This window comes from Microcaecilia unicolor, chromosome 3, assembly GCF_901765095.1.
Source record: "Microcaecilia unicolor chromosome 3, aMicUni1.1, whole genome shotgun sequence".
NCBI classification, from domain to species: Eukaryota; Metazoa; Chordata; class Amphibia; order Gymnophiona; family Siphonopidae; genus Microcaecilia; species Microcaecilia unicolor.
In genome coordinates, this window is record NC_044033.1 from 534,255,734 (window position 1) to 534,283,265 (window position 27,532).

Below are 27,532 nucleotides of genomic sequence, written 5' to 3' on the forward strand. Positions count from 1 at the left end.
CCTGGAAGGCAGATTGCGGAGTACCTCAAGGATCACACTATCACCGATCCTTTTCAACCTAATGATGACCCCATTAGCCAAGTCCTTATCCACTCAGGGCCTTAACCCATTCATCTATGCAGACGACGTCACAATATACATCCCTTTCAAACATGATCTGACAAAAATCACCAATCAAATTAACCTCGGCTTCCACATCATGAACTCATGGGCAAACGCATTCCAACTAAAACTCAATACAGAAAAAACACACTGCCTCATCCTCTCATCCCAATACAAACTTAGAGGGGCATAATCGAACGCAAATGCCCATGTGTAAGAACGTCCATCTCCGAGAACGGGTCCATGAAGGGGTGGGCCGAATCGTATTTTCGAAAAAGGTGGACGTTTATCTTTAGTTTCGCAAATACGGTTTGTGCCAGGCAAATGCATTGGATGTGGGCGTTTTTGAGATGTGGGCGTTTGTTTGAGCTGGGCGTTTTCGTTTTTCAGCGATAATCGAAACCGAAGCGTCCCAGCTCAAAAACGCCCAAATCCAAGGCTTTGGGTCGTGGGAGGGGCCAGGATTCGTAGTGCACTGGTCCCCCTCACATGCCAGGACACCAACTGGGCACCCTAGGGGGCACTTTTAAAAAATAGGAAAAAACATTAAATTACCTCCCAGGTGCATAGCTCCTTTACCTTGGGTGCTGAGACCCCCAAATCCCCCCAAAACCCACTCCCCACAACTCTACACCATTACCATAGCACTTAATGGTGAAGGGGGGCACCTACATGTGGGTACAGTGGGTTTTTTTTTGGGGGGGGGGGTTAGAGGGCTCCCATTTACCACCACAAGTGGTACAGGTAGGGGGGGATGGGCCTGGGTCCGCCTGCCTGAAGTGCACTGCATTACCCACTAAAAGTGCTCCAGGGACAGGACTTGTTGCTGCTGTATAACCTTGGCACAGCAGTTCACACCGTAAGACTAATCTCGCTGAAAACGTCCTTTATTTCAATAACCGCATTTACTCACAGTTAACTGCAGATCAGAGGTTGTGCCCCACTGGCAACGAGTCTCCCTGGTACTAAGATTAGCAGTAGCTCAGAGCTGGCAGAATGCTCTCTTTCAGCAACATTCAAGGTAAGAACTAAGTTCTGTAACGTGGCTAACACACGAAAGCAGGGCTGGTCTTAAGGCGAGGCGACCGAGGCAACCACATAGGGCCCCGCGGTCAAGGGGGCCCCGCGTGGCACGCCTCTTTCTCGCCCTCGGCCCGACCGGCAGCCCTCCTCCGTTTCGTTCCTCCCTCCTCCTCCTCCGTTCCGTCCCCCCCCCAAGAGTGCTGAACCCTTTTTCTTTCAGTAGCAGCGAGCGACATGAAGACACTGCTTCAAGTTCTCCCTTTCCTGTCTTCGCACAGTGTCCGTCCCGCCTTTACGATGACGTATTTCCTGTTTCCGCGAAGGCGGGACGGACACTGTGTGAAGACAGGAAAGGGAGAACTTGAAGCTGGCGAGCTTGGTGGCGCAGCTCCCTCGATCAGGTTAGCAGGGGGCGGGCCCGCTCTACATACAGAATGAGCGTGCGATCCTGGTTCCGGCTGCGGAATGAGAGGGCAGGGCACTGCGCGGCCGGAACTCCCATGCCGTTTGTTGTGTTCTTGGTGGCTGCCTGCTGCTGCTGTTGCCTGTGTTGCGGGCTCCTGCTCCTGCCGTGCCACAGGTTTGCGGGGAGACCCCGCTGGATCCCGAGATTTATGGCGAGGACAGAGAGACCCTTCTTCAGGATTGCGTGAGTTTCCGCCAGGCGCATCGCAGGTGTTCTGGGCAGATCTGGCCTGATACATGGGGAGGGGGCTGCAGGGGGAGAGATGCACATGAAGAAGCGATGCGAGTGGAGATGAGGAGTGCGATTCATCTCCTAGAGGACGGATGGGAGTTGGGTGCACGCAGAGGACTGATGGGAAGTGGGGTGCACAGGGGTTGGAAGTGGGGTTCACGCAGAGGACTGATGTGAGTGGGGTGCAAGCAGATGACCGATTCATTAATATCAGTCATCTGCTTGCACCCCACTCACATCAGTGAATGAATGAGGTGCATGGAGGGTGCATGCAGAGGATTGATGTCAGTGGGGTGCATGAGGGTGGAAATGGGGTGCATACAGAGGACTGACGTCAGAAGGGTACATTGGAGGGTGGGGAGTAGAGTGCATGCAGAGGACTTGTGTGAATGGAGTGCATGTGGGGTATTGCTGCATGCTGAGTCTGACTTCTTGACCGGTGGTGGGAGGCGGGGATAGTGCTGGGCAGACTGATCCGGTCTGTGCCAGAGCCGGTGGGTGGGAGGCGGGGCTGGTGGTTAGGAGGCGGGGATAGTGCTGGGCAAACTTATACGGTCTGTGCCCTGAAGAGCATACGTACAAATCAAAGTAGGGTATACACAAAAAGTAGCACACATGAGTTGTCTTGTTGGGCAGACTGGATGGACCGTGCAGGTCTTATTCTGCTGTCATCTACTATGTTACTATGTTCAGAAATTTGCATTCATATCTGTTGTGTCATGTGTTTTCATGTGTGATCAAGGTGCAGTATTCTGCTAGTGTGTAGTATTTGCAGCCTTTTTTGTTTTGTTTTTTTTTGTTTCACTAGGTTGTGTACTGGTGTTTTAGAGCCCGGTATAATTATAGTGCTGCCTTTCCACGCATAAGGTTGTAGCTTGTCCTGCCCTTAGAATTAGTGCTGTTATGGTTTGGTAAGGTTATGAGTGTGTTTTTGCACAAGTTTGTGTATAGTGTTTTGCAGTGGAGAGATTGTGTGTTGGCCTTACTGAGGTGGCACCAAAACATCAGAAAGGGTGTAGAGCCTAAATCATGACACACTACCTCTTGAAGGATCTATATATGGTCGTTAATAAAAGGAGCTCATTGTGAACACTATCCACCCTAAAAAGGTGTTTTGTGGCTCTACATGAGAATTTTGACATGATCCCTTGTTTCATATTGTTGATGGTCTGCATTTTCCGTATGGCCGGTATATTGTATATTAGGGTCTGCCCAGTGTAATATTTATGGTACAGTAAGGTTCTGCGTGTGTTTTTGCACAAATTTGTGCATAGTGTTTTGCAGTTGAGCGATTGTGGTTAGTTTATGCTTTGAGCAACCACTTTATTCTTTGACATATGATACATATTGTGATAACCACAGTGTCTGCCCTTACATGAGGAGGCCGCCAGAGGGCGCTCTCCCATTGAAAACCTAAAATGTCCTGATCTGGCCACTAGAGGGAGCCAAAGAGTATAGTCCATGGTAGTGACCAGAAGGAACAGCTAGGGGGTGCTCCTGGCATAGGACTTGTACTTCCCGGGGAGGCCACCAGGGGGACTCTCTCTGAGTGGAAGCTGGATAGGTGGAGAAAGTTCTGGGTGCGGACCTTTCTGGAAGCAGGGGAAGAGGCCTAAAGAAAGGTGGAGTGGATTATTGGGCACCCTATAAAAAGCATCCTCTAGCCAAGGGAGAAGGAGAAGATGGGGGGGGGGGGGGGACCTGCAACGCCCAGAGCTTGAGAATTACAAGCCGGGAACCGAGGAAAGAGGCTTGCTGAAGTGGAGCTCAAGAGAGAGGTCGGGAGAAGGTTTCCTCCAAACCCAGAGAGGTACTTACCTGGTGGGGGCCAGGCACTGGGTGCTAGTATTATGAACAATTGCTACTGATATTGGAACTGTGAGGGGTTTAAAAAGAACAAACAGCCGTGGGGTGGAGGATAGGACCGTAAGGTTAATGTGAATAAAGAAGGTCCTATCCAGGGGAGGAGGCTGTTATACCCTGAGACCCAGATGTCCCCAGTAAATGGTCTCAGGGGGGGTGAATCGCAGTAACAGATTAATAGTGGGCAAGCCAGGCCCACAAGACTGTAACCTAGCTAATAAACTGAATTTACATGCAACCAGCTAATTTGCATATTTTTGGAAGCAGAGGAAGCTGGGCTATCTTCCAGAGAAGGGTGACCTGGAGGCCCCACCAGAAGAACTGGTAAGGTGGGTCGGTTACCAGGTGATACAGCGGGGAGGCCGGGCCAGGACTGCAGGTTAAGGAAGAGGTCACCCTGAGGGAAAGGGGAGGACCAAACCTAGAGGCCTGAGTCAATGCATTCACAGAGAAGTCTGGTTTCAAGGTGGTTCCCTGAGGCAAAAGGCTGGTGAGGCCGGGCCGGGCCGGGCCGGAGCCACTAGAGGGCCACTGCACAACAGAGCACCCCTGTGGGAGTTACAAAGGGCACTATCCCAGATGGAACCTTGTGGTTGAATAACCCCCTGAAGACAAGGCCATCAGAGAATCCCTGCTACCCTTGACCGTTGAATAACAGTGGCTGGAAGTTGAAACCAAGGGAAGAGCAGAGGGTTGGTGGGACCCAGGCAATAATTTTATCCCCAGGGAAGTGTGCAGAAAGGCCTGCTGACTACAAGCGGGTTCTGGGGGACTAGAGAACTCAAAGTGAAGCCGAGTGGAAAAGGCATCAGTCTCCAGAGGAGGTCTCCTGTGTGGGGGATAGTGGGAGCGCTCAAGTTCCAGAGGCAAGTCAGCAGAGTGCTACGAGGTCTCCTGTGTGTCCTTTTTACAATATCTAATATCTAAATTTAATTAAATGTATTAATTGTCAATGGGGTGGAGCTAGGGTGGGTAGAGCTAGGTGGGCAGGGCTAGGATGGGGCCCCACCAAATTGGTCTGCACAGGGCCCCGCACTTGCTAAGACCGGCCCTGCACGAAAGGGATCTAAAACGGACTTACAAAAATGACAACTACCTTGTGGACTACCGGAAACAAAACAGGGCACACTCTGACCCAGTAAGCAGAGGGAAAAGCACCATGGGAGAAGAGCCTACCAACTACCAACATTGTGAGACTGTAACACAAGTTAGTGAAATCACAGAGCCCAATACCCTACACCCACCACAATGCAATGCTGATGTGACCCTGCAGTGCACCCAAGAGCCACATCTGACCCAGGGAAAGGCTGTGAGAGGATCGAACACATTCTGCTGTCATGGAGGTGGGTACGGAATTTGAGGGTGGCATAGAGGCTGGGAAATAAGGTTTTTGCAAGTGGGTTTTTTTTGGTGGGAGGGGGTTAGTGACCACTGGGAGAGTCAGGGGAGGTGATTCCCGATTCCCTCCGGTGGTCATCTGGCCATTTAGGGCACTTTTTTGGGACCTGTTCGTGAGAAAAAAGGGTCCAAAAAAAGTGTCTTAAATTCTCGCTAACAACGCCTTTCTTTTTTCCATTATCGGCCGAGCGCGCCCATCTCTGCTCGGCCGATAACCACGCCCCAGTCCCGCCTTCACCATGTCTCTGACATGCCCCCGTCAACTTTATTCGTTCCCGCGATGGAGTGCAGTTGAAGACGACCAAAATCGGCTTTCGATTATACCGATTTGGCCGCCCACGGGAAACGGACGCCTATCTCCCGAACATGGGCGTTTTTCTCCTTTCGAAAATAAGCAGGTTAGTCACCCAGGACTATGCCCTTCCCATTTCAGATAGTCTGAAAATCCTTGGTGTCACAATCATCCGTAACCTCACACTCGAGACCCAAGTAAACTCTACAATCAAGAAAATGTTCTACTCAATGTGGAAACTTAAACGCGTGAAACCATTCTTCCCGAGGGTAACTATCCGCAACCTGATACAATCAATAGTATTAAGCCATGCTGTCTACTGCAATGGACTGTATGCGGGATGTAAAGAACTACTCATAAAGAAACTACAGACTGCTCAAAACACAGCAGCCAGGCTTATATTTGGCAAATCCCGATTCGACAGCGCCAAACCCCTACGAGAAAATCTGCACTGGCTCCCAATCAAAGAACGTATTACTTTCAAAATCTGCACCCTGGTCCACAAGATTATCTATGGTGATGCCCCGAGTTATATGGCTGATCTCATAGACCTACCAACCAGAAACACAATTAGAACATCACAAACATACCTAAATCTTCACCACCCCAGCTGCTAGAGACTCAAGTACAAATCAATTTACGGATCCAGCTTCTCCTATATAAGCACGCAACTATGGAACGCATTACCGAAAGCCATAAAGACAACGCAGGATCACCTCAATTTCTGGAAATCACTAAAGACCGATCAGTTCGAAAAGGCATACACTACTGATCCAACTTAAGTAACTGAACTCAGCAACACAACGAAGCCATAACCTGCAATGAACAAGATATCACTCTTCTTCTCTTGATTCTCTAATGTTTTGTAACAACACCACTCTGTATTTGTTTCATCACCAGAGGTGGCTAACACCTCATGGTACTATGTAATCCACATTGAGCCTGCAAATAGGTGGGAAAATGTGGGGTACAAATGCAACAAATAAATAAATAAATAAATAAACTTAACCCCCCCATTGCCCCAGGTGCAAAAACTTAGATTGTGAGAAGTACCTGTATATAATATTTCCATATCATCATGCTGATCAATCCATAGACTGGTGGGTTGTGTCCATCTACCAGCAGGTGGAGATAGAGAGCAAACTTTTGCCTCCCTATATGTGGTCATGTGCTGCCGGAAACTCCTCAGTATGTTCTCTATCTCAGCAGGTGGTGGTCACACACAGCAGCAGCTCTGGCTAGGCCTCCAAGCCTAATTTTTAGGTTTTGTTGAGTGCCTGGGGTTGAGGGCTCTTCTTGAGCAAGTGCAAACCTGGTGGCGCCAGGTCCCTCCTTTTCTCCCCCCTCCCGCTGGCTCCGTTAAAAAAAAAAAAAAAAAAAAAAAATTTTGAACGTCCTTAAAGGCGTTTATTTCGACGTTTATTTAAACGTTTATTGCAGCTACTCACTGGGACACCAGGTCGTTACAGCTCGGAGCGGAAAGCAGGTAATTTTTACCTTTTTATAGCGGGCAGGGGGTTCCCCGATTGATCTCCACGTGGCATATGGCATTGGAGGGCGAGGGCGCAAAGAGTCGCTCCCCGGATCGCTTGGGCGCTTCTAGAGGGAATGCGGGGGGCTTAAAGCCTGATTCGCCCTTGTTGGGTGACAGTTTCGTGACCGATGAGTGTCCCGGTCCTTCCTCCGGCGTGGCGGTTTTTCCCGCCATAAACACCCATCCCCCGCTGCTCGCCTCCGCCATCTTGGCCGGCCACTCTGCTCGGACGGCTTCTTCTTGGGCCACCCTTGAGGTAGGAGACATTAATGCCATGAACGCCCTTAATTTGGGCGATGGCACAAAAGCGGCTAAAGTTAAGCGCCGTTCTTCCCGCGCGGCTCCTTCGCGGAGTGTCGCGCCGGACGCCATCTTTGATGCGCAGCATGTCTCTCCCCCGCTCTTGCGAGCGCCGGTTGAGGGTGCGTCTAGGGCTGTAGCCCAGGCTGCGGAAGTGCACAGTCTGGGGGGGTTTCTCCCCCGAGTTTGTTTTGCTGCTGCATCAGGCCTTCCTTATGCAAAACGCTGCCCCTGCTCCCTCGTTTGGTAAAGAGGTTGAGGTCCCCGGAGGTAAACGCCCTCGGGTTGATTCCCAGGCCTTGGAGGACTTTGTCTCCTCCGATGTAGATGAGGGCAGCGTATCTGAGTTCTCCCAACGGTCCTTTGCGGATTCCTTGGAGGAGACGGATCCCCGCTCGGTTGGAGCGGATGACCCCTCTGCAGCGCGGCTTTTTAGCTCAGAGGATTTGCCCAACCTGTTAGTGCAGGCCATGGGCATTTTGAAGATTTCCTCTCTGGAGGACGTCTCTCCCTCAGCCCCTATTGGCTCTGCCATTATGCTGGGGACGAAGCGCCCGCCTAGAACCTTCCACGTGCATGATGCCATGCACACCTTAATTTCGGCTCAATGGGATGTCCCGGAAGCGAGCCTTAAAGTGGCTAGGGCTATGTCCCGCCTCTATCCTTTGCCTGAAAGTGAACGTGAGGCCTATCTGTGGCCTACCGTGGATTCTTTAATCACTGCGGTGACTAAGAAAACGGCGTTGCCAGTGGAAGGTGGCACGGCCCTAAAGGACGCCCAAGACAGAAGATTGGAGGCGGCCTTAAGGTCATCCTTTGAGGCGGCTGCTTTAAGTTTGCAGGCCTCAGTTTGCGGCTCCTATGTGGTCAGGGCGTGCCTGACTATGGTGCAGCGGGCTTCCCCCTCGGATCATTCCTTGAGGGCTGATTGGCCGGCCCTGGAATCGGGCTTAGCCTATTTGGCAGACTTGCTGTATGATGTCTTGAGGGCCTCAGCTAAAGGCATGGCTCAGACAATCTCTGCGCGGCGGTGGCTTTGGTTGAAGCATTGGTCTGCTGACCACGCCTCTAAATCCCACCTGGCTAGATTGCCTTTTAAAGGCAAGCTGCTCTTTGGGGTCGAGCTGGACAAAATCGTGACCGATCTCGGCACGTCTAAGGGCAAGAAGTTACCAGAGGTCAGGGCTCGGGCTAGTACTCGCCCCGGCACCTCCAGAGGACGGTTTCAGGAAGCCCGTCGGTACCGCCCGGGCAGGTCGGGCTCCTCTGCCCCCTCTTCCTTCAAGAGGAATTTCTCCCCCAAGCAGCATTCCTTTCGCAGAGACCGCCGTCCCGGAGGTGCTCCCTCCGGTCCTCCCCCAGGGTCTCCTACCCAATGACGGGGCCTTGGTCCACGCCCCAGTGCAGATTGGAGGACGGCTGTCCTCGTTTCTGGGCGAGTGGACCACAATAACTTCAGACGCTTGGGTGCTGGAAGTCATCAGAGACGGCTACAAGCTAGGGTTCTGCCGACCCTTAAGAGACGGGTTTGTACTCTCTCCCTGCAAGTCTCCGGTCAAAGCTGTGGCAGTGCAGCAGACCTTGGACAACCTGATCCGCCTGGGTGCGGTCGTTCCGGTGCCAGAAAATCAGATTGGCAAGGGACGTTACTCCATTTACTTTGTGGTACCAAAGAAAGGAGGTTCTGTCCGGCCTATCCTCGACCTCAAAGGGGTCAATCGGGCCTTGAAAGTGCGGCACTTTCGCATGGAGACTCTCCGCTCTGTTATAGCGGCAGTGAAGGCAGGAGAGTTCTTGGCTTCCTTGGACATCAAGGAAGCGTACCTGCATATTCCCATCTGGCCTCCTCATCAACGCTTTCTGCGTTTTGCAGTCCTGGGATGACACTTCCAGTTCAGAGCCCTCCCTTTCGGGTTGGCTACTGCTCCGCGGACCTTTTCCAAAGTAATGGTGGTCATAGCGGCCTTCCTGCGAAAGGAAGGAGTACAAGTCCATCCTTATCTGGACGACTGGTTGATCCGAGCCCCCTCTTATGCAGAGTGCGGCAAAGCTGTGGACCGGGTAGTTGCTCTTTTGAGCTCCCTGGGATGGATCATCAACTGGGAGAAGAGCCAGCTGCGCCCGACTCAGTCCCTGGAGTATCTGGGAGTTCGATTCGACACCCAAGTGGGCAGAGTGTTCCTGCCAGACAATCGGATTGTCAAACTTCAGGCTCAGGTGGACCAGTTCCGAGTAGCCTCTCCTCTTCGGGCTTGGGACTATGTGCAGCTGTTGGGCTCTATGACGGCCACGATGGAAGTAGTGCCCTGGGCCAGGGCTCATATGAGACCACTACAACACTCTCTGCTGCAGCGCTGGACTCCGATGTCGGAGGATTATGCTGTGCGCCTTCCCTTGGACCCAGCAGTGCGCAAGGCGCTGAGCTGGTGGATGCAGACAGTCAAGTTGTCTGCGGGAATGCCTCTGGTGACCCCGGAGTGGATTGTCGTCACGACGGACGCCTCTTTGTCGGGCTGGGGAGCCCACTGCTTGGGAAGGACAGCGCAGGGGCTCTGGTCTCCTGCAGAGGCAAAGTGGTCTATCAACCTCCTGGAACTCAGAGCCATTCGGTTGGCGCTTTTGGAGTTCATCCCGGTACTGGCGTTGAAGCCAGTACGGGTCCTGTCGGACAATGCCACGGCTGTGGCCTATGTCAACCGCCAGGGAGGTACCAAGAGCGCCCCTCTAGCCAAGGAGGCCATGAATCTATGCCAGTGGGCGGAAGCGAACCTGGAACAGCTGTCAGCGGCCCACATTGCCGGAGTCATGAATGTCAAGGCGGACTTTCTCAGTCGCCATACCTTGGAGCCCGGAGAGTGGCAGCTATCTGCTCAGGCGTTCTTGGACATCACGAAGCGCTGGGGCCAGCCAAGCCTAGACCTGATGGCGTCATCGGCCAATTGCCAAGTGCCGCGCTTTTTCAGCAGAGGACGGGACCCTCGATCCCTGGGAGTAGATGCTCTTCTCCAACAGTGGCCAACACAAGAGCTTCTCTATGTGTTCCCGCCCTGGCCCATGTTGGGCAGGGTGTTAGACCGGGTGGCAAAGCATCCGGGCCGGATAATCCTGGTGGGTCCGGATTGGCCCAGACGTCCCTGGTATGCGGACTTGATCAGGCTCTCAGTCGACGATCCTCTGCGGCTGCCAGTGGTGCAGGGCCTGTTGCATCAGGGTCCCGTGGTGATGGAGGATCCCTCCCCCTTTGGTCTTACGGCCTGGCTATTGAGCGGCAGCGTCTGAGAAAGAAGGGCTTCTCAGACAAGGTCATCGCCACTATGCTGAGAGCGAGGAAGCGCTCTACTTCTACTGCTTACGCCAGGGTTTGGCGTATCTTTGCAGCGTGGTGTGAAGCAGGCTCACTTTCTCCCTTCACTGCTCCAATTTCTTCAGTGTTGGCGTTCCTGCAAGAAGGTCTGGAGAAAGGCCTGTCGCTCAGTTCCCTTAAAGTCCAGGTAGCGGCTCTGACTTGCTCAGGGGCCGACTGAAGGGTGTTTCCCTGGCTTCACAGCCAGATGTGGTGCGCTTTCTCAAGGGAGTTAATCACCTGCGCCCTCCTCTGCACTCTGTGGTGCCTGCGTGGAATCTCAACCTGGTGCTAAGAGCATTGCAGAAGCCACCTTTTGAACCCTTGTCGAGGGCATCTCTGAAAGACCTGACGTTGAAAGCAGTCTTTTTGGTGGCTATCACTTCAGCCAGAAGAGTTTCCGAGCTCCAGGCACTCTCATGTCGAGAGCCTTTTTCTGCAGTTCACTGAGGCAGGAGTGACTATTCGCACAGTGCCTTCCTTCCTGCCCAAGATTGTTTCTCGCTTCCATGTGAATCAGCAGCTCTGTCTCCCTTCCTTTCGTAGGGAGGACTACCCAGAGGAATACTCTGCTCTTAAATATCTGGATGTGAGACGTGTCATCATCAGATACTTGGAAGTGACCAATGATTTCCGGAAATCGGATCATCTGTTTGTCCTGTTTGCAGGTCCTCGTAAGGGTCTGCAGGCTGCTAAGCCTACAGTGGCAAGATGGGTCAAGGAAGCCATTGCAGCGGCTTATGTGGCCACGGGGAAGGTGCCGCCTATCCAGCTGAAGGCTCACTCCACAAGAGCTCAGGCGGCCTCGATGGCAGAGGCCGGGTCCGTCTCCTTGGAAGAGATATGCAAGGCGGCAACTTGGGCATCGGCCCATACATTCTCCAAGCATTACCGCTTGACTGTGGCTGCTCGGGCGGAGGCCCGGTTTGGAGCCTCAGTGTTGAGGTCAGGGATTTCAATGTCCTGCCCTGGGTGAGTACTGCTTCGGTACATCCCACCAGTCTATGGATTGATCAGCATGATGATATGGAAGGTAAAATTATGTATCGTACCTGATAATTTTCTTTCCATTAATCATAGCTGATCAATCCATAGCTCCTCCCAGATATCTGTACTGTTTATATTCTGGTTGAATTTTAGGTTCAAGTTTAGTCTTCAGTTATTTCAGGAGGACTTCGTGTTCAAGTTTTTTCACTTGGATCCTTCAAGAGTTGAGACGAGTTTGTGTTACAGTGAGCTGCTGCATTCCTCTCCCCTCCGTTTTACGGGGCTGGATTGAGACTTAAATTCTGCCGGCACTCCCTCCCGCTTCGTGCGGCTGTAGGGCAGCTTTGTACCCCTCCCGCTTCGGCGGTGTTAGGGTCAGTCAGCTCCTCCCGCGGTTGCGGTTGCAGGATAAGCCAGATCCCCCCGCATCGGCGGGGTGGTGTCCCTCCCCCGCTCCGCGGGGATGAGCTGGACGGATTCCCCTCCCCCACTTGTGTGGGGATGAGCTGGGTTAATTCCCCTCCCCCGTTTCGGCGGTGGTGAGCTGGGCAGAGTGTCCCTTTGTGGGTGTAATTCTTTAAGTGCTGAGTCCTGCGGATGGAGCTTTGATATCGACATACTGAGGAGTTTCCGGCAGCACATGACCACATATAGGGAGGCAAAAGTTTGCTCTCTATCTCCACCTGCTGGTAGATGGACACAACCCACCAGTCTATGGATTGATCAGCTATGATTAATGGAAAGAAAATTATCAGGTATGATACATAATTTTACCATGTAAACCACTCTGAATGTACCACAGAAAGGCAGTATTATCAAATGAAGAGAGACAGCTGAGGGTGGATATGATTGAGGACTACAAAATCCTGAGTGGTGAATCGATTTTTCACGCTTTCAAAAAGTACAAAGACCAGGGGACACTCAACAAAATTATATAGAGATACAGGAAAAAATATTCAAAACATAGTTAAACCCTGGAGCTTGTTGCCAGAGGATGTAGTAACAGCGGTTAGCATATCTGGGTTTAAAAAATATTTGGACAAGTTCCTGGAGGAAAAGTCCATAGTACTGGGCTAGATGGATCATTGATCTGACCCAATATGGCTATTCTTAAGGTCTTATGTTTCTTATGTTTTCAGCCTTCCCAGGAGTCTGCATTGGTGGGGCAGTGGTCCACCCAGGTCAGAGTCTGAATCCAAAATGTCACCGATGACCCCAAATAATAGTTTTACACTACTACCACTAGGGGTCATCCTTCCTGACAGGGGCATGGTTTACAGGTCAGGGGAGGGGTTGTGTTGGGGGTGAAGGGTTAGGATTAGGGGATGCAGGAGTATGACAATGGGATCAGATCAAAAGGAAGGCTGCAGAAGTGGGGAGGAAGAAGGTAAGTCAGGCCATATTTCTTTATTTATTCTCAGTAGGCCTGCACCTCATTATGTGCAGCGTCCGATGGCATGGGTGCTCATGTGCTATCAAGCACTACATGTAACATGGTGGCTATACGGTGACTGCCTGCCCCGTGTGGCACATGCATTTAGCACATAGGCTTTGCACTTACTGACATTAATGTTTGCTTTAAAGATGTGGAAGGGCAAAACTTAGCAGACTTTAGTAAAAGCATAAGCCGTGCTTATCTGGTGGAAAGAGAATTATTTCTTTGCCTCTAATCTTCATTATCCTTTTTCAGGTGTATAGAATTACTTTTCTGATACCACCAACACTTGGAAGTAGGCACAGGAAGCCCTCTGAGAATCTTCCTACCATTCTATCAGCTTGAATTAAAGGCAAAAAATGTCACCCACACCTAAATCAGTATGATCAACTTACATCCATTTATCATCCTCGTTTACTAAAATAGACAAAAAAGGTCTAAGTAAATTAAGCTCTAAGGGGCCGATAATCAGCCAGCAGGAGGCAGCCGCAGTTGGCGCTGAGCCCGGATTCCAGTGGCCGGTATTGATATTCAGCACTAGCCAGTAAAGTACCTAGTGGTTAAAGATAAGACTATTTATGTGGTCCTATTTAACCGCTAAACCCAGCGCAAGCAATTATTGGTAATAATTGGAATTGTACAAGCGTAAATTTATGCGTGAGACAAAAAAGGGGGTGCAGAAATGGGAGGGTCATGGGTGGATCAGGGACGTTCCTTTCAGTTGCATGGGTAATTATAGAATAAAGTGGGATCTGCACCTAATTCAGACGTGAGCATTTGCACGATGTAGTCACGATTTCCTGTTGTAAACACTATTCTATAAACTACGCCTAACTTAGTACATAAGTAATGCCACACTGGGAAAAGACCAAGGGTCCATCGAGCCCAGCATCCTATCCACGACAGCGGCCAATCCAGCCCAAGGGCACCTGGCAGCTTCCCAAACGTACAAACATTATATACATGTTATTCCTGGAATTGTGGATTTTTCCCAAGTCCATTTAGTAGCGGTTTATGGACTTGTTCTTTAGGAAACCGTCTAATCCCTTTTTAAACTCTGCCAAGCTAACCGCCTTCACCATGTTCTCCGGCAACGAATTCCAGAGTTTAATTACGCGTTGGGTGAAGAAAAAATGTCTCCGATTTGTTTTAAATTTACTACACTGTAGTTTCATCGCATGCCCCCTAGTCCTAGTATTTTTGGAAAGCATGAACAGAGGCTTCACATCCACCTGTTCCACTCCACTCATTATTTTATATACCTCTATCATGTCTCCCCTCAGCCGTCTCTTCTCCAAGCTGAAAATCCCTAGCCTCCTTAGTCTTTCTTCTTCTTTAAGCATGAGTTTAGCACTGAGCAGGTTTTTTTCAGCGCTAATTTTTTAGGCACCATATATAGAATTTAGTCCAATATGTTGACATTTTCAGCCCAATGTGCCATGGCTGCTAACAAAAGCAAATAAATTATTAGGAATTATGTAAAAGAGATGAAGAAGAAAACTGACAATTTCATTATGCCTCTATAGTCACACTTGAGTTTTATGTACACTGTCAGCTAACACATTTGCTTATTTCCGATCTGAGGAAGAAGGGCAACCTTCGAAAGCTAATCAAGAAATGTATTAAGTTATGTCCAATAAAAAAGGTATCATCTTATTTTCTTTTCCAAGTTTTATTTTGTTTGATTCCTATTGATAATGTGCAGTTCTGGTAAGCCGCTGCTGTTTGTGAACCCGATCTTGTTACTGCTCTTCCATTACCTATTCCTGCTACCGCTGCTGTTGCTGTCACTCCATGGTCCTAATTCACCTACTGACTCATCCCCCCTCCCCCCTACATACACACATGACATCTTCTCTGGACACCTATTTCAATCACTCTGTCGCAAGGTGCTTGATTAATGCTGTTTGTGTACTGATGTTGTTACTTCTCTTCCCTTATTCTACTCATCCTTTACCAATTTTGCTCTTCAGGTTTCCTACCACCGTTGCTGTTGCTGTCACTCCATTTACTGCTCCTGATTCACTTACCAACTCCCCCCTCCCCAAGGTGACATTATCTCTGGACACCTACTTCAACCACCCTATCGCAAGGCGCTTGCACCGTGGGCACGTGCTATCATGTTCCTTGGGGCGCTCCTCTCTATGTTTTTCCCTTGCTCTCTTCATTTTTCTTATCTCCTGTCTTCCTTGCTCATCCATGACCCCTTTCCTTTCTTCCCTTAACTCTTCTGCCATCCCTACCACCAGTTGGCCACAATTTCCCTTGCCCTTCTGCCCTCATCCTTCTTTTTGTGTTCTTACCCCTGTCCCTTGTGCCTGCTCATTCACCTTCCCAGCTTTTCCTATCTCTCATGAACTCTACATTCTTGCATCTGTTGCTCCACCCCAACTCAAACTTGGCTCGCTTAATGCCTGCTCACTCCAGCAGGTGAGTCTCCTTGCATTGGAACTTATCTCCATTCATTCCTTGATATTCTTTGCATTACAGAGATGTGGCTGTGTCAGGGTGACACAGCCACTCTGTTCAAAGTGAGCAAGATGGGCTTTTCCTCTTTCCACGCCCTCTACACCTGTCAATGTAGTGGAGGCGTTGCATTCCTGTATTCCTCCTCTCTTCGGGTTACTCCCTGTGCATTCAAGCCATTTTCCATTTCTGATGTTGCTTTCGGATTTCCTCTCCTAATAGTCATTTCAATATTGCTCTCATTTATCATCCTCCTCCTCCTCCCTCTGCTACCTCTACTGAGGAACTTTCTACATTTATTTTTGAATGTTCTGCATTTTCTCTCCATTCTCAGTGATTTCAACCTTCCTCCTTCAGACACTGTCACCTCCTTTCTTGACCTCACTGCTGATATCAGCTTTTCCCAGCATGTCACCTGTTCTACTCACTTGTCCAGTAACATGCTTGACCTCATCTTTTCCTCCACTGCCTCTGGTCTTTCCCCCTCCTTGATTTCCTCCCTCCCTCTAACCTGGACTGGCCACTTCCTCCTTACATTTTCTTTCTTTTGTTCTCCCCATTCTGTCTGCACCTTTACGCGTCTCTCCTCTCATCCTGTAATTGACTCCTCTACTGAAATCATCACCTCTGCAATGTTTTCACTCTTCCTCTCTTCATCACCAACCTTTTGTCCTGATGAGGTTATCAAGCTTAATGATGCTTGCTTTCATATTCTGGACCTTTCTGCTCCTAGCATTTGTCACTCTAGTAGTACTCACCACCTACCTCCTCTGCCCTTAATCATCCCTAGGCCCTCTTCAGCGTATTAAATCAGCTCTCTCCTCTTCTATTGCTTCGCATTCCTATGACCCCTCCATTCTTCCTATAACTGTACTCATTGACGCTTGGAAGTGGTGCAAGGAAAAGCTACAAAAATGGTATGGGATTTGCATTGCAAAATGTATGAGGACAGACTTGCTGACCTGAACATGTATACCTTGGAGGAAAGGAGAAACAGGGGTGACATGATAGAGACGTTCAAATATTTGAAAGGTATTAATCCGCAAACGAACCTTTTTCAGAGACGGGAAGGCAGTAGAACTAGAGAACATGAATTGAGGTTGAAGGGGGGTGGACTCAGGACTAATGTCATGAAGTATTTTTTCACGGAGAGGGTGGTGGATATGTGGAATGCCCTTCCGCGGGAGGTGGTGGAGATGAAAACAGTAATGGAATTCAAACATGAGTGGGATAAACACAAAGGAATCCTGTTTAGAAGGAATGGTTCCACGTAATCTTAGCGAAGATTGGGTGGCGACGCAGGTAATTGGGAAGCAAAACCGGTGCTGGGCAGACTTCTATAGTCTACATCCTGATCGTGACTGAATAGATATGTATACCCAAGTTTGATTTTCCTTGCCTTTCTCAGGGCACAGACCGTAGAACTCTGCCCAGCACTGTTCTTGTACTAAGTTCTGAAGGTAACGTCGAAACCCCTTAACATTTACACTCCAGCCTATCCCTATCTATTCAGTCACGATCAGGGCGTAGACTGTAGAAGTCTTCCCAGCTCCTGTTTCGCTTCCCAATTACTGGCGTTGCCACCCAATCTCCGCTAAGATTCCGTGGAACCATTCCTTCTAAACAGAATTCCTTTGTGTTTATCCCACGCACATTTGAATTCCATTACCGTTTTCATCTCCACCACCTCCCACAGGAGGGCATTCCACATATCCACCACCCTCTCCGTGAAAAAATACTTCATGACATTAGTCCTGAGTCTGCCCCCCCCCCCCCCCTTCGACCTCAACTCATGTCCTTTAGTTGTACCGCTTTCCCGTCTCTGGAAAAGGTTCATTTGCGGATTAATACCTTTCAAATATTTGAACATCTGTATCATGTCACCCTTGTTTCTCCTTTCCTCCAAGGTATACATGTTCAGGTCAGCAAGTCTGTCCTCGTACAGTTTGCAACGCAAATCCCATATCATTTTTGTAGCTTTTCTTTCCACTGCTTCCAGGCTTTTTACATCTTTAGCAAGATATAGCCTCCAAAACTAAAAAGTTTGCTGTTATAATGAGTTAAGAGGGTGAAGGGAGAGAATCCCTGAGCAGCAAGCCAGAAAAACGTCCACCGCTGCTCACAGCATCACGTGACCCCCCATTTGTAATTTTTAACTAGCTGCTAGTATGTAATTATGATTTTGCTGTTTTGTCTCTCTACCCTCATCTGCAGCCCCTCCTTACCTCTCTACCCTCATCTCCCCTTACGTCCCTACCCGTAACCTCCGCTCTCAAGACAAATCCCTCCTTTCAGTACCCTTCTCCACCACCGCCAACTCTAGGCTCCGCCCTTTCTGCCTCCCCTTATCCCATGCTTGGAACAAACTCCCTGAGCCCATACGCCAGGCCCCCTCCCTACCCATCTTCAAATCATTGCTCAAAGCCCACCTTTTCAATGTCGCCTTCGGCACCTAATCACAACACCTCTACTCAGGAAATCTAGACTACCCCAACTTGACATTTCATCCTTTAGATTGTAAGCTCTTCTGAGCAGGGACGGTCCTTCTTTGTTAATTTGTACAGCGCTGCGTAACCCTAGTAGCGCTCTAGAAATGTTAAGTAGTAGTAGTAGTTGTCTCTGATATAGCCTTTTGGTAAAACGTGGCCATGTAAGGCATTAATGCATGTTTGATTGAATTAAAGCCCTTGCAATTTTTATATACATTTGTTGGTCTGCTGTTTGTATTGTCATATTTGCATTGCTGATCTTGATTGCTGACAGTAGTTTGGTCTCTGCTTCTGTAGGGGGTTATGGTGAGAAGTGCACCTAGGACTTTTAAGAGAAGTTCATTGCAGTGCCCCCTAGTCTGTCCCACTGCTCTGCTAGGATGTCTAGTCAGTGCTGCTTACATCTCGTAGCGCTATAGAAATGATAAGTAGTAGTAGTAAGAATGATGCCCCTCCCCCATACATCCTAATGGCTGGTTTGGGGGTGTTTTTAGCTTGGATTTATTTTTAACCAAGATGTTCCCAAAAGAAATGTCTAGAAAAAGGTGATTTTTAAACCAAAAAGATAGATGTTTTTCAGGTTTGAAAATGGCTATGTTTGCCACTCAATTTTTGAACAGACTTAGCCGTTTTATCGAAAATGCCCCTCCACTAGTATTAAGTGTATAGGGATATGTCAGCTTTGGGAAATGAGTCTCCTCTATTTTAGTATTTTATATGCTCTAGGAGGAAATGCACTTCTCTTTTTTAGAGTTTAGGCTTTATTTTTGGGAGGGGGAGGGGTCCATTTCAGTTTTTGTCTGCAATGTTTATTTCTAGATTATGCCCCTTATTTTTGTTTTAGTAGCTGAAGGTCTGTCTATGTGGAGTAAACGAGGAGCCTAATGATTAGTGCAATGAACCAAGAACTGGGAAAACCAACATCAGTTCCCCCGTAGCTCCTTGTGACTCTGGGCAAGTCACAACCCTCCATTGCCCAGGTACAAAATAAATACCTGTATACCTGAAAAACGAGCTTGCGGAGCTACTGCTAGTGATATGCAACTTATCCTTAAAATCGAGCATGGTACCGGAAGACTGGAGGGTGGCCAATGTAACGCCAATTTTTAAAAAAGGCTCCAGGGGAGATCCGGGAAATTATAGACCGGTGAGTCTGACGTCGGTGCCGGGGAAAATGGTAGAGGCTATTATTAAAAACAAAATTACAGAGCACATCCGAGGACATGGATTACTGAGACCAAGTCAGCATGGCTTTTGTGTGGGGAAATCTTGCCTGACCAATTTACTTCAGTTCTTTGAAGGAGTGAACAAACATGTGGACAAAGGGGAGTCGGTTGATCTGGGTGTCGTCGTCAATAACACACTGAAACCTTCTGCTCAGTGTGCTGCTGCGGCTAAGAAAGCGAATAGAATGTTGGGTATTATTAGGAAAGGTATGGAAAACAGGTGTGAGGATGTTATAATGCCGTTGTATCGCTCCATGGTGCGACCGCACCTTGAGTATTGTGTTCAATTCTGGTCGCCGCATCTCAAGAAAGATATAGTAGAATTGGAAAAGGTGCAGTGAAGGGCGACTAAACTGATAGCGGGGATGGGACGACTTCCCTATGAAGAAAGACTAAGGAGGCTAGGGCTATTCAGCTTGGAGAAGAGACGGCTGAGGGGAGACATGATAGAGGTATATAAAATAATGAGTGGAGTGGAACAGGTGGATGTGAAGCGTCTGTTCACGCTTTCCAAAAATACTAGGACTAGGGGGCATTCGATGAAACTAGTGTAGTAAATTTAAAACAAATCGGAGAAAATGTTTCTTCACCCAACATGTAATTAAACTCTGGAATTCGTTGCCGGAGAAAGTGGTGAAGGCGGTTAGCTTAGCAGAGTTTAAAAAGGGGTTGGACGGTTTCCTAAAGGACAAGTCCATAAACGCTACTAAACGGACTTGGAAAAATCCAAAATTCCAGGAATAACATGTATAGAATGTTTGTACGTTTGGGAAGCTTGCCAGGTGCCCTTGGCTTGGATTGGCCGCTGTCGTGGACAGGATGCTGGGCTCGATGGACCCTTGGTCTTTTCCCAGTATGGCATTACTTATGTACTTATGTAAAAGCAGTATATCAAATCCCATCCCCATGCTCCTTGCTCCACGTTCTGTTTGTGTGACTGAAGTGAAGCTTCTACTAGCATTGCTCTCTTGCTTCTTCTATTTTACCAGTAGGGGATGATTTCCTGGCTTTTCAAAGATGGGGTTGTTTGAGCTCTGTGAGCTAAGGCTGTCATGGTATGGTGAATGCTATTTAGGTTCTGAAAGTCTTTTTGCAGGGTTTGGTGTTATTTTGCAAAGTGTCTGGCAGTGGAAGGAAAATGTTTACTATTGCTGAGGTGACACTACAGTTTGAATTATTTGTTGTATACTAACTGCATCATAGAGAATGCAGACTTCACTCCCATATAGAATAATTTGTTGAATAGTATGTGTGTGGAATCAATAGTAAGTGAATTGCTGGTGGAGTCTGAGTAGAGCAGCAGAGCACAGAATTATGCACACAGATTTTTGTTGTTGTTACATTTGTACCCTGCGCTTTCCCACTCATGGTAGGCTCAATGTGGTAGGCAATGGAGGGTTAAGTGACTTGCCCAGAGTCACAAGGAGCTGCCTATGCAGGGAATCGAACTCAGTTCCTCAGGACCAAAGTCCACCACCCTAACCACTAGGCCACTCCTCCACTCTAAGATCTTGTCATTGATATCTATTCTTTAGAGCTCTGGGGCTGGTGTAAATGTCCAGGTTATGCTGCGTAAAAAGTAAAGTGGGCTCCAGCACCACTCATCTATACAGAGCCCACCCTCACAAATTGTAAAAAAACGGGTTTGGGGGAGGGGGTTGTAATTTTTAATATCTGCCCTGGGTACAGAAAAAGCTAATCTCAGCACTGCCTATTCTTATTATTATTATTTATTTATTATTTATTGCATTTGTACCCCACATTATCCCACCTTTTTGCAGGCTCAATGTGGCTTACAGGATGTGAATTTGGTATGATCGTTACATAGAGTTGGGTACAGTTGGTAGTGAGTTGTAATAAAAGAGGAATTAATTAGAAGGTAATGGGTAAGGTCATGTCGAAGTGTTTTAGAGCGTTTGGGTGATGTACTGAGTAGTATGATTCATCAGGATTGTTTTGTAGGCTATGTTGAGGGGAAGGGTCTTCAAAGGTTTGTAGTTTGAATCATTAAGGATTATTTTTGTAGGCTTTGTTGAAGAGAAATGTCTTCAAAGTTTTGCGAAAGTTGGTTAAGTTGTCCGTGGTTTTCAGGGTCTTGGGTAGTGCGTTCCATAGCTGTGTGCTTTTGTACGCAAAGGTAGTGGCGTATGCCTGTTTGTATTTGGTTCCTTTACAACTGGGGAGGTTCAAGTTGAGAAACTTACGGGCTGATCTTCTGGCATTTCTGGGTGGTAAGTCTATTAGGTTCAGCATGTAGATTGGGGCCTCTGCGTGAATGATTTTGTAGACGGTCGTGCAGATCTTGAACTCAATTCGTTCCTTGAGCGGGAGCCAGTGTAGTTTCTCTCTTAGGTGTTTTGCACTTTCGTATTTGGGTTTTCCAAAAATAAGTCGGGCTGCGGTGTTCTGGGCTGTTTGGAGTTTCTTAATGGTCTGTTCTTTACATCCTACATACAGAGCATTGCAATAGTCCAGGTGACTTATCACTAGTGATTGTACCAGGGTGCGGAAGACGTATCTAGGGAAAAAAGGTTTTATTCTTTTGAGTTTCCACATTGAGTAGAACATTTTTTTCGTTGTGTTCTTCACATGGGTATCGAGTGTGAGGTTTCGATCAATAGTGACTCCCAGAATTTTCAGATTTTCTGAGATAGGAAGTGTGCAGTAGGGTGTGGTTATGGTAGGATAATTGCTTGTGTTGTATTGGGATGTGAGGACCAGACATTGAGTTTTTTCTGCGTTCAGTTTTAACTTGAATGAGTCCGCCCAAGAGTGCATGATGTGGAGGCTCTGATTGATTTCGTTGGTTATTTCGTTTAGGTTATTTTTGAACGGGATGTAGATCGTCACGTCGTCCGCATATATATAGGGGTTTAGATTCTGATTTGCTAGTAGTTTGGCCAGTGGTGTCATCATCAGGTTGAAAATAGTTGGCGAGAGGGGAGAACCCTGAGGAACTCCACACTCCGGCGTCCAGGTTGGTGATCTGTCATTGTTCGTTACTACTTGGTAGGACCTGGTGGTGAGGAAGCCTTTGATCCAGTTGAGAACTGGGCCTCCGATTCCAAAATATTCTAATAAGTGTAGTAATATTTCGTGGTCTACCATGTCGAAGGCACTAGACATGTCGAATTGTAGTACGAGTATGTTTTTGCCGGTTGCAATTGTTTTTTTGAATGAGTTCATTGCAGACACAAGTACAGTTTCAGTGCTGTGGTTCGATCTGAATCCTGATTGAGACTCATGTAGAATTGAGTGTTTTGTTAGGTATTCCGTGAGTTGTTTCGTTACTATGCCCTCCATCAGTTTTGTTATGAGCGGGATGGAGGCGACTGGTCGGTAATTTGTTAAGTCCATTGTGCTTTTCTTGGCGTCTTTTGGCAATGGTGTGAGAAGGATATTTCCTTTGTCCTTAGGAAAGAGACCATTTAGGAGTCTGTAATTCAGTTGGTTCATGAGGTCTATTTTGAATTGTTTGGGGGCGGCTTTTAGTAAGCTGATCGGGCAGATGTCAAGCTTGCATTGAGATTTGGCGTATTTTCCAAGCCAGTGTGTGATTTCATCCATTGTAATCAGGTCAAAGTTGGTCCATGATCTGTCCGCTGGATATTCCCCATGTTTCGGGTCTAGGCATTCAAGGATGCTTGTATATTCAGTGGTAGTGATTGGAATCATGTGTCGAAGCTTTATGATTTTCTCTTTGAAATATTTTGCTAGGTTAGTAGCCGATGGGGCTTCTATGCTATTTGAGGTGACCAGTGTAGTGTCTAGGAGATTGTTTACAAGTGAGAAGAGTTTGTGCGTGTCCTTGTAATTTGGTCCTATTATAGTTCTGTAGTGCATTCTTTTGGCTTGTCTGATTTTGTATTTGTATTTCCTTTGTGTCTGTTTCCATTCACTGAGCGTGTATTCGTCTTGTTTTTTTCTCCAGGCTCTTTCTCGTCTTCTAACCTGTGTTTTTAGTTCTTTCAACTCTTCGTTGAACCAAGGGATTGAACTTTTCCTATGTGAGGTCCTAATTTGGAGTGGTGCTATTTTGTCTAGCACTGTTCTGCATCTTTCGTCCCACTCCTGTAGAAATTGGGGAGAGTCTGTAGTTGTTATCCATTCGTCGGTGTATATTTGTTGCCAGAATTTCAACGGATCTATCTTGCCTCTTGTAGTGTATGTTCTTTTTTCTTGTTTTTGTTGTATTGCTTTTGTTTTCCAGAGGAGCGATGTGTTTGCCTTGTAATGGTCTGACCATGGTATGGCTGTCCAGTTTGTGTCTTTTATTCTGATGGTCTCTTCTGGTGAAAATTTGTGGGTTATGATGTCTAATGTATGTCCTTTCTTGTGGGTGGGTTGCATATTAGGCCAGTGGAAATCCCAAAGTTGAAGGAATTCCTTGCATTCGTGTACGTTATTTATGTTTATATTTTCCAAATGAAGGTTGATGTCTCCCACTATAAGAATATTTTGGTAAGACAAGCAGGTGTTTGATATGAAGTCCATGAAGTGTGCCTGGGCGATTTGCCATTTGGCTGGAGGTCTGTAAAATAGGATTATATTTAGTTGGTCGTGCAGGTTGGGGTTGTTGATCCTGACTGAGGCTATTTCGAGTTGGGGAAGGATTGATTCCGCTGTTGTTGTGACTGTGAATTGGTCTTTATAGATTATGGCTATTCCTCCACCTCTTTTTCGTTCTCTTGCCCAATGGATACATTTGTACCCTGGTGGGCAGAGCTCTAGGATTATTGGGTCTTTGGCGTTATGGGTCCAGGTTTCATTAATGAGAAGGAAGTCAAGGTTTTCTGCTGTTATCCAGTCAGTTATCGTTGTGGCTTTTTCGATTACTGATCTAGCATTAGCGTAGCCCACATTTACTAATTGGTATTGCTCCCTTGAGTTCAGGTTTGTATTTATTTTTATCAGTTGTCTGTTTTCTTGATGTGTGGATGCGGAGCTCTCTCTTTTTATCATTCCTTGTTGGTGTCTGTGGGTGTTAGGGTTGTAGTGGACTTTGTTGTTGTTTCTTGAGGGCATGATTAGTGTGTATGATGTTTGTGGTTTGTGCGGTATGAGGTTATTTTTAGGTGTGTCTTGGATTGTTTGTGCTTGTATGAATATGATGAGGCAACGGATAATTAAGGTTATTTTGTAGGGGTACATATCAGCGATGAAGACACTGCAGCGATTTCTGAACTGACAATGCCTAGGATGTAGAGTGTAGTTTGTGCGGTGTGTCTATTGGGTCCTAGATTGTGACTACAACCCAGAACTCAAACTGCAGCAGCCTTATAGTCCGAGATGTGGGTGTAAAGTCTGTACCTATGATGGATTCCAAATCGACAGTGCCGCTGCCCGGGTTCCGACGTGGAACATGTTTCACCTAGTTTCATCAGAGGGGTTAACTCCGTCAACCGCTATTCTTATACATTCAAAGCAAACATGCAGCAAGCAAGCAGGAGGATTAATAAAAATCCTGGCAGCAGACAAACATAGTAACAGAAAGTCCCAGCAGCATTTAAGCTTGGTTACAGTTCAAAGCGAGGCAGAGCTTACATTTACATTTGAGCTTGGCAACCATTTACCGCAAAGCAGCCTACATTTGCGTTAGAACTTAGCAGCAATTCTTACTGATTGTGCTTGGTTTATAGTCAGAGTATAGCAAGCCTGTATTTACAGTGAGAGCATAATAGTGAGTATTGCATATTAATCTGATTGTCTTGCTGCCCAAGGTGGCTTATTTGTCTGGAGGTCAGAGCAAGCTAGATAGCTGCATTTAAATTAAACTGTTAACAATGTAAGTACAAAGTTATTTCCTTGCCTTTTTACAGCGAGGCAAGGCAATTGCATTTAACTCATTGCAGAGAATAATATTATATTGGCTGAACAGTTCACTTGTTTGAGATGTTTGAAAGTATCTGCATTAAATCATTTCAGGGAATGGTGTAATATTGGTGTAGGGCTCAATTGCAGAAAGCAGAGTATAAACTTTTGGATTCAAGTTGAAAGCAGTGCATGCATTTAGCCTTCTATTTATAGCAAGCAAAGCAAAGCAAAGTAAAGTATATACTTTAAGTGAAGCTGAAAGCAGCGCATGCCGTTAGCAAAGCAAGCAGTTATTTTATATATTACATGTGTTGTCTTTGTTCCATGGTCAGGGGAATTCTTCTGTCCGCCGTTCCAGCAGTGGTCGGCTCCGATGTGGTCGGGTATCGGGGGGGGGAGGGGTCTCGGTCGGTCGTGTGGTTCTTGCCCGTTCGCGGCTGGCCGGTCGTTAGTGAGGACAAACAGTTCGTTGTCTCCGGCTCTCCGCGCTCCGGCCTTCTCCCTGGCTCCACGTGTGCTTGGGCGAGTTGAGCTCTTCTGATCCCAGTTCGGCCTCGAGGCCGGCGCCACAAGGCAAATTTCAATACCGGGCAGATGGAGCGGTCGTTCGATCGCTTGAAGCCGCGCAGCGCAGTCTCCGCTTTTCCTCGCCGTCTGTTGCAGTCAACGCCACTGGCCCTCACTCGCTCGACCCGCACCGTGGACAGCTCAATGACCCTCGGATTCTCACAGAGGGCCCTCGCTGGACCCGCTGCTCTCGCGCCGACTGGATGCCCGGCGCAACGGCGGTTCAGCACCAAGTTGATTCCCGACCGGTCAGTGCTGTTCCGGTGCGGTCGGGATGTCTGTAGACTTTTGATGGCCCGGCGGCTCCGCTCTCTCCAGGCCCCTCTAGGCCTCGATCGCCCGTAGTTGGATGGGACGCGTGGTGGGGCACTCTCGACCGGATTGTCCCACTTCCCTGATCCTTGGACTCGGCTGGTTAGCGAGCACAGGATCGGACTCCGGTTCTGTCGCCTCCCGGTCTGTTCCAGTCCAGGTAGGACCGGCCAGGTGGGTCTCCCTTACTTGAGACCTCCGGAGCTCACTCACCGAGCTCTTCCCACGTCGGCCATTTTCTTCAGCTAGAACTGAAAATCAGGGATTCTTTTATTAAGCTGTGGTAAAAGGGGACCTGCGGAACTGTCGGCGTGTTTTTGACGTGCGCTGAGGCCCCCTTTTACCGCTGTCTATTTTTGATGAAAAGAAATGGCTGCATGGCCATTTCAGTGGGGAGCCCTTACCGCCATCCATTGTGATGGTGGTAGAGACTCCTGCGCTAACCCAGCATTAACCAGGCAGCGCCATTACCGCCGGTTAAGTTCTGGCACTACCAAAATTGAAAAAATTCATGTATCACTGGAAATGGCACATGCTGGGGGTGGAAACTACCAACGGGCTCCTGCAGCAGCCTGACGGTATTTCTGGATTGCTACGCAGCAACCCTTTACTAAAAGGGCCACAGTGTGTGGTGATGGACACTGACATCCGCTACGTGCAACATGGCTGATAGGAAAGCTTTAGTAAAATGGCTCCTAAGTCTTCATCACACTTTGGAAATGTACTGGAGCCACTTTTTTTTTGCCTTGTGAAATAGGTGGAGAAATTGAGCTGCTCAGTGGCCAGTCTTTTGAAAGCAGACCTTTAGCCTGCTAACTCTCTTCTACCAATATGTAATCCTGTAGAGCAGATAGAGTGTTCTCCTATAAGTGCATAGCCCTACAGTCCATTCCATCTATCAATGTAAAATCATACAGAAGCCATCTCCAGACCGAAGACATGCCTTATCTCCCCATCCAACGATATAAAATCCTATGTTCACTACTTTTTTGATTTGCCTTTGCAAACTTTATAGAAAAAGCATCTACAAAAATAAATCATTGCAAGTACATACCAAATTAGCCATAGTGGAAATCTTTCCTTCTTGGAGAAAATAGGGATGTAGCTGTTTCAGCCCCGTGAAGTCAGCAGCTCAGCACAGAGACAGGATTGTCACTCTTTTTTCTGAGAAATTCTGAGAAAAGAGGACAGCTCTGTGGGTAAATGACATTATTTTATTCTGAGCTTGGTAACTTAAAGATTAGGGTTTAAAAGAGGAATTGTAGGATAAACATAGAATTTAAAAAAAAAGCAAGCAAACTTTATTAGCTTGTCTCCATACCCTTTTCCCCACAGTTTTTAAAACTTGAAGTTTCTGCTACAGCAACAGTCTCTAGAAGGCACAGAAGGGCCCAGTTCAGTCCTCATTCGCACCCACCCCTAGCTTAACTCTTCATTTATAGTCCATTAATCTAACTGAGACACCAAAAGGGCAATTTTCTTTAGAGTTTGAATTACATTTAATTAGTTTCTAAAAAGCAAACCCTAAAAAAATTACAAATTAGAACAGTGAAAAGGATCATTATATTCATCTGATATCCCTAGTACCTTAAGAAGTTTTAATTAAACAACTCTATAATACTAAGATGGCCCCCCTCTCCAAGTTCAACGCCCCGCGCCTCCCTCCCTCCCACTGTCCCTCTCT

At 47.7% G+C, this 27,532-nt stretch overlaps 1 protein-coding gene across 1 annotated transcript in view; it reads right to left on the bottom strand.

Annotated features, from left to right (window-relative positions):
• The window catches only part of LOC115465274 (C-X-C chemokine receptor type 3-like), a 35,716-nt gene extending 8,629 nt beyond the window's left edge, over positions 1–27,087 (bottom strand). Inside the window, exon 1 of the mRNA XM_030195674.1 lies at positions 26,903–27,087. Within this exon, the coding sequence (XP_030051534.1) occupies positions 26,903–26,914 (12 nt within the window). The 5' untranslated portion in view covers positions 26,915–27,087. The remainder of the gene's footprint in view (positions 1–26,902) is intronic.
• Between the last annotated feature and the right edge of the window lie 445 nt (positions 27,088–27,532).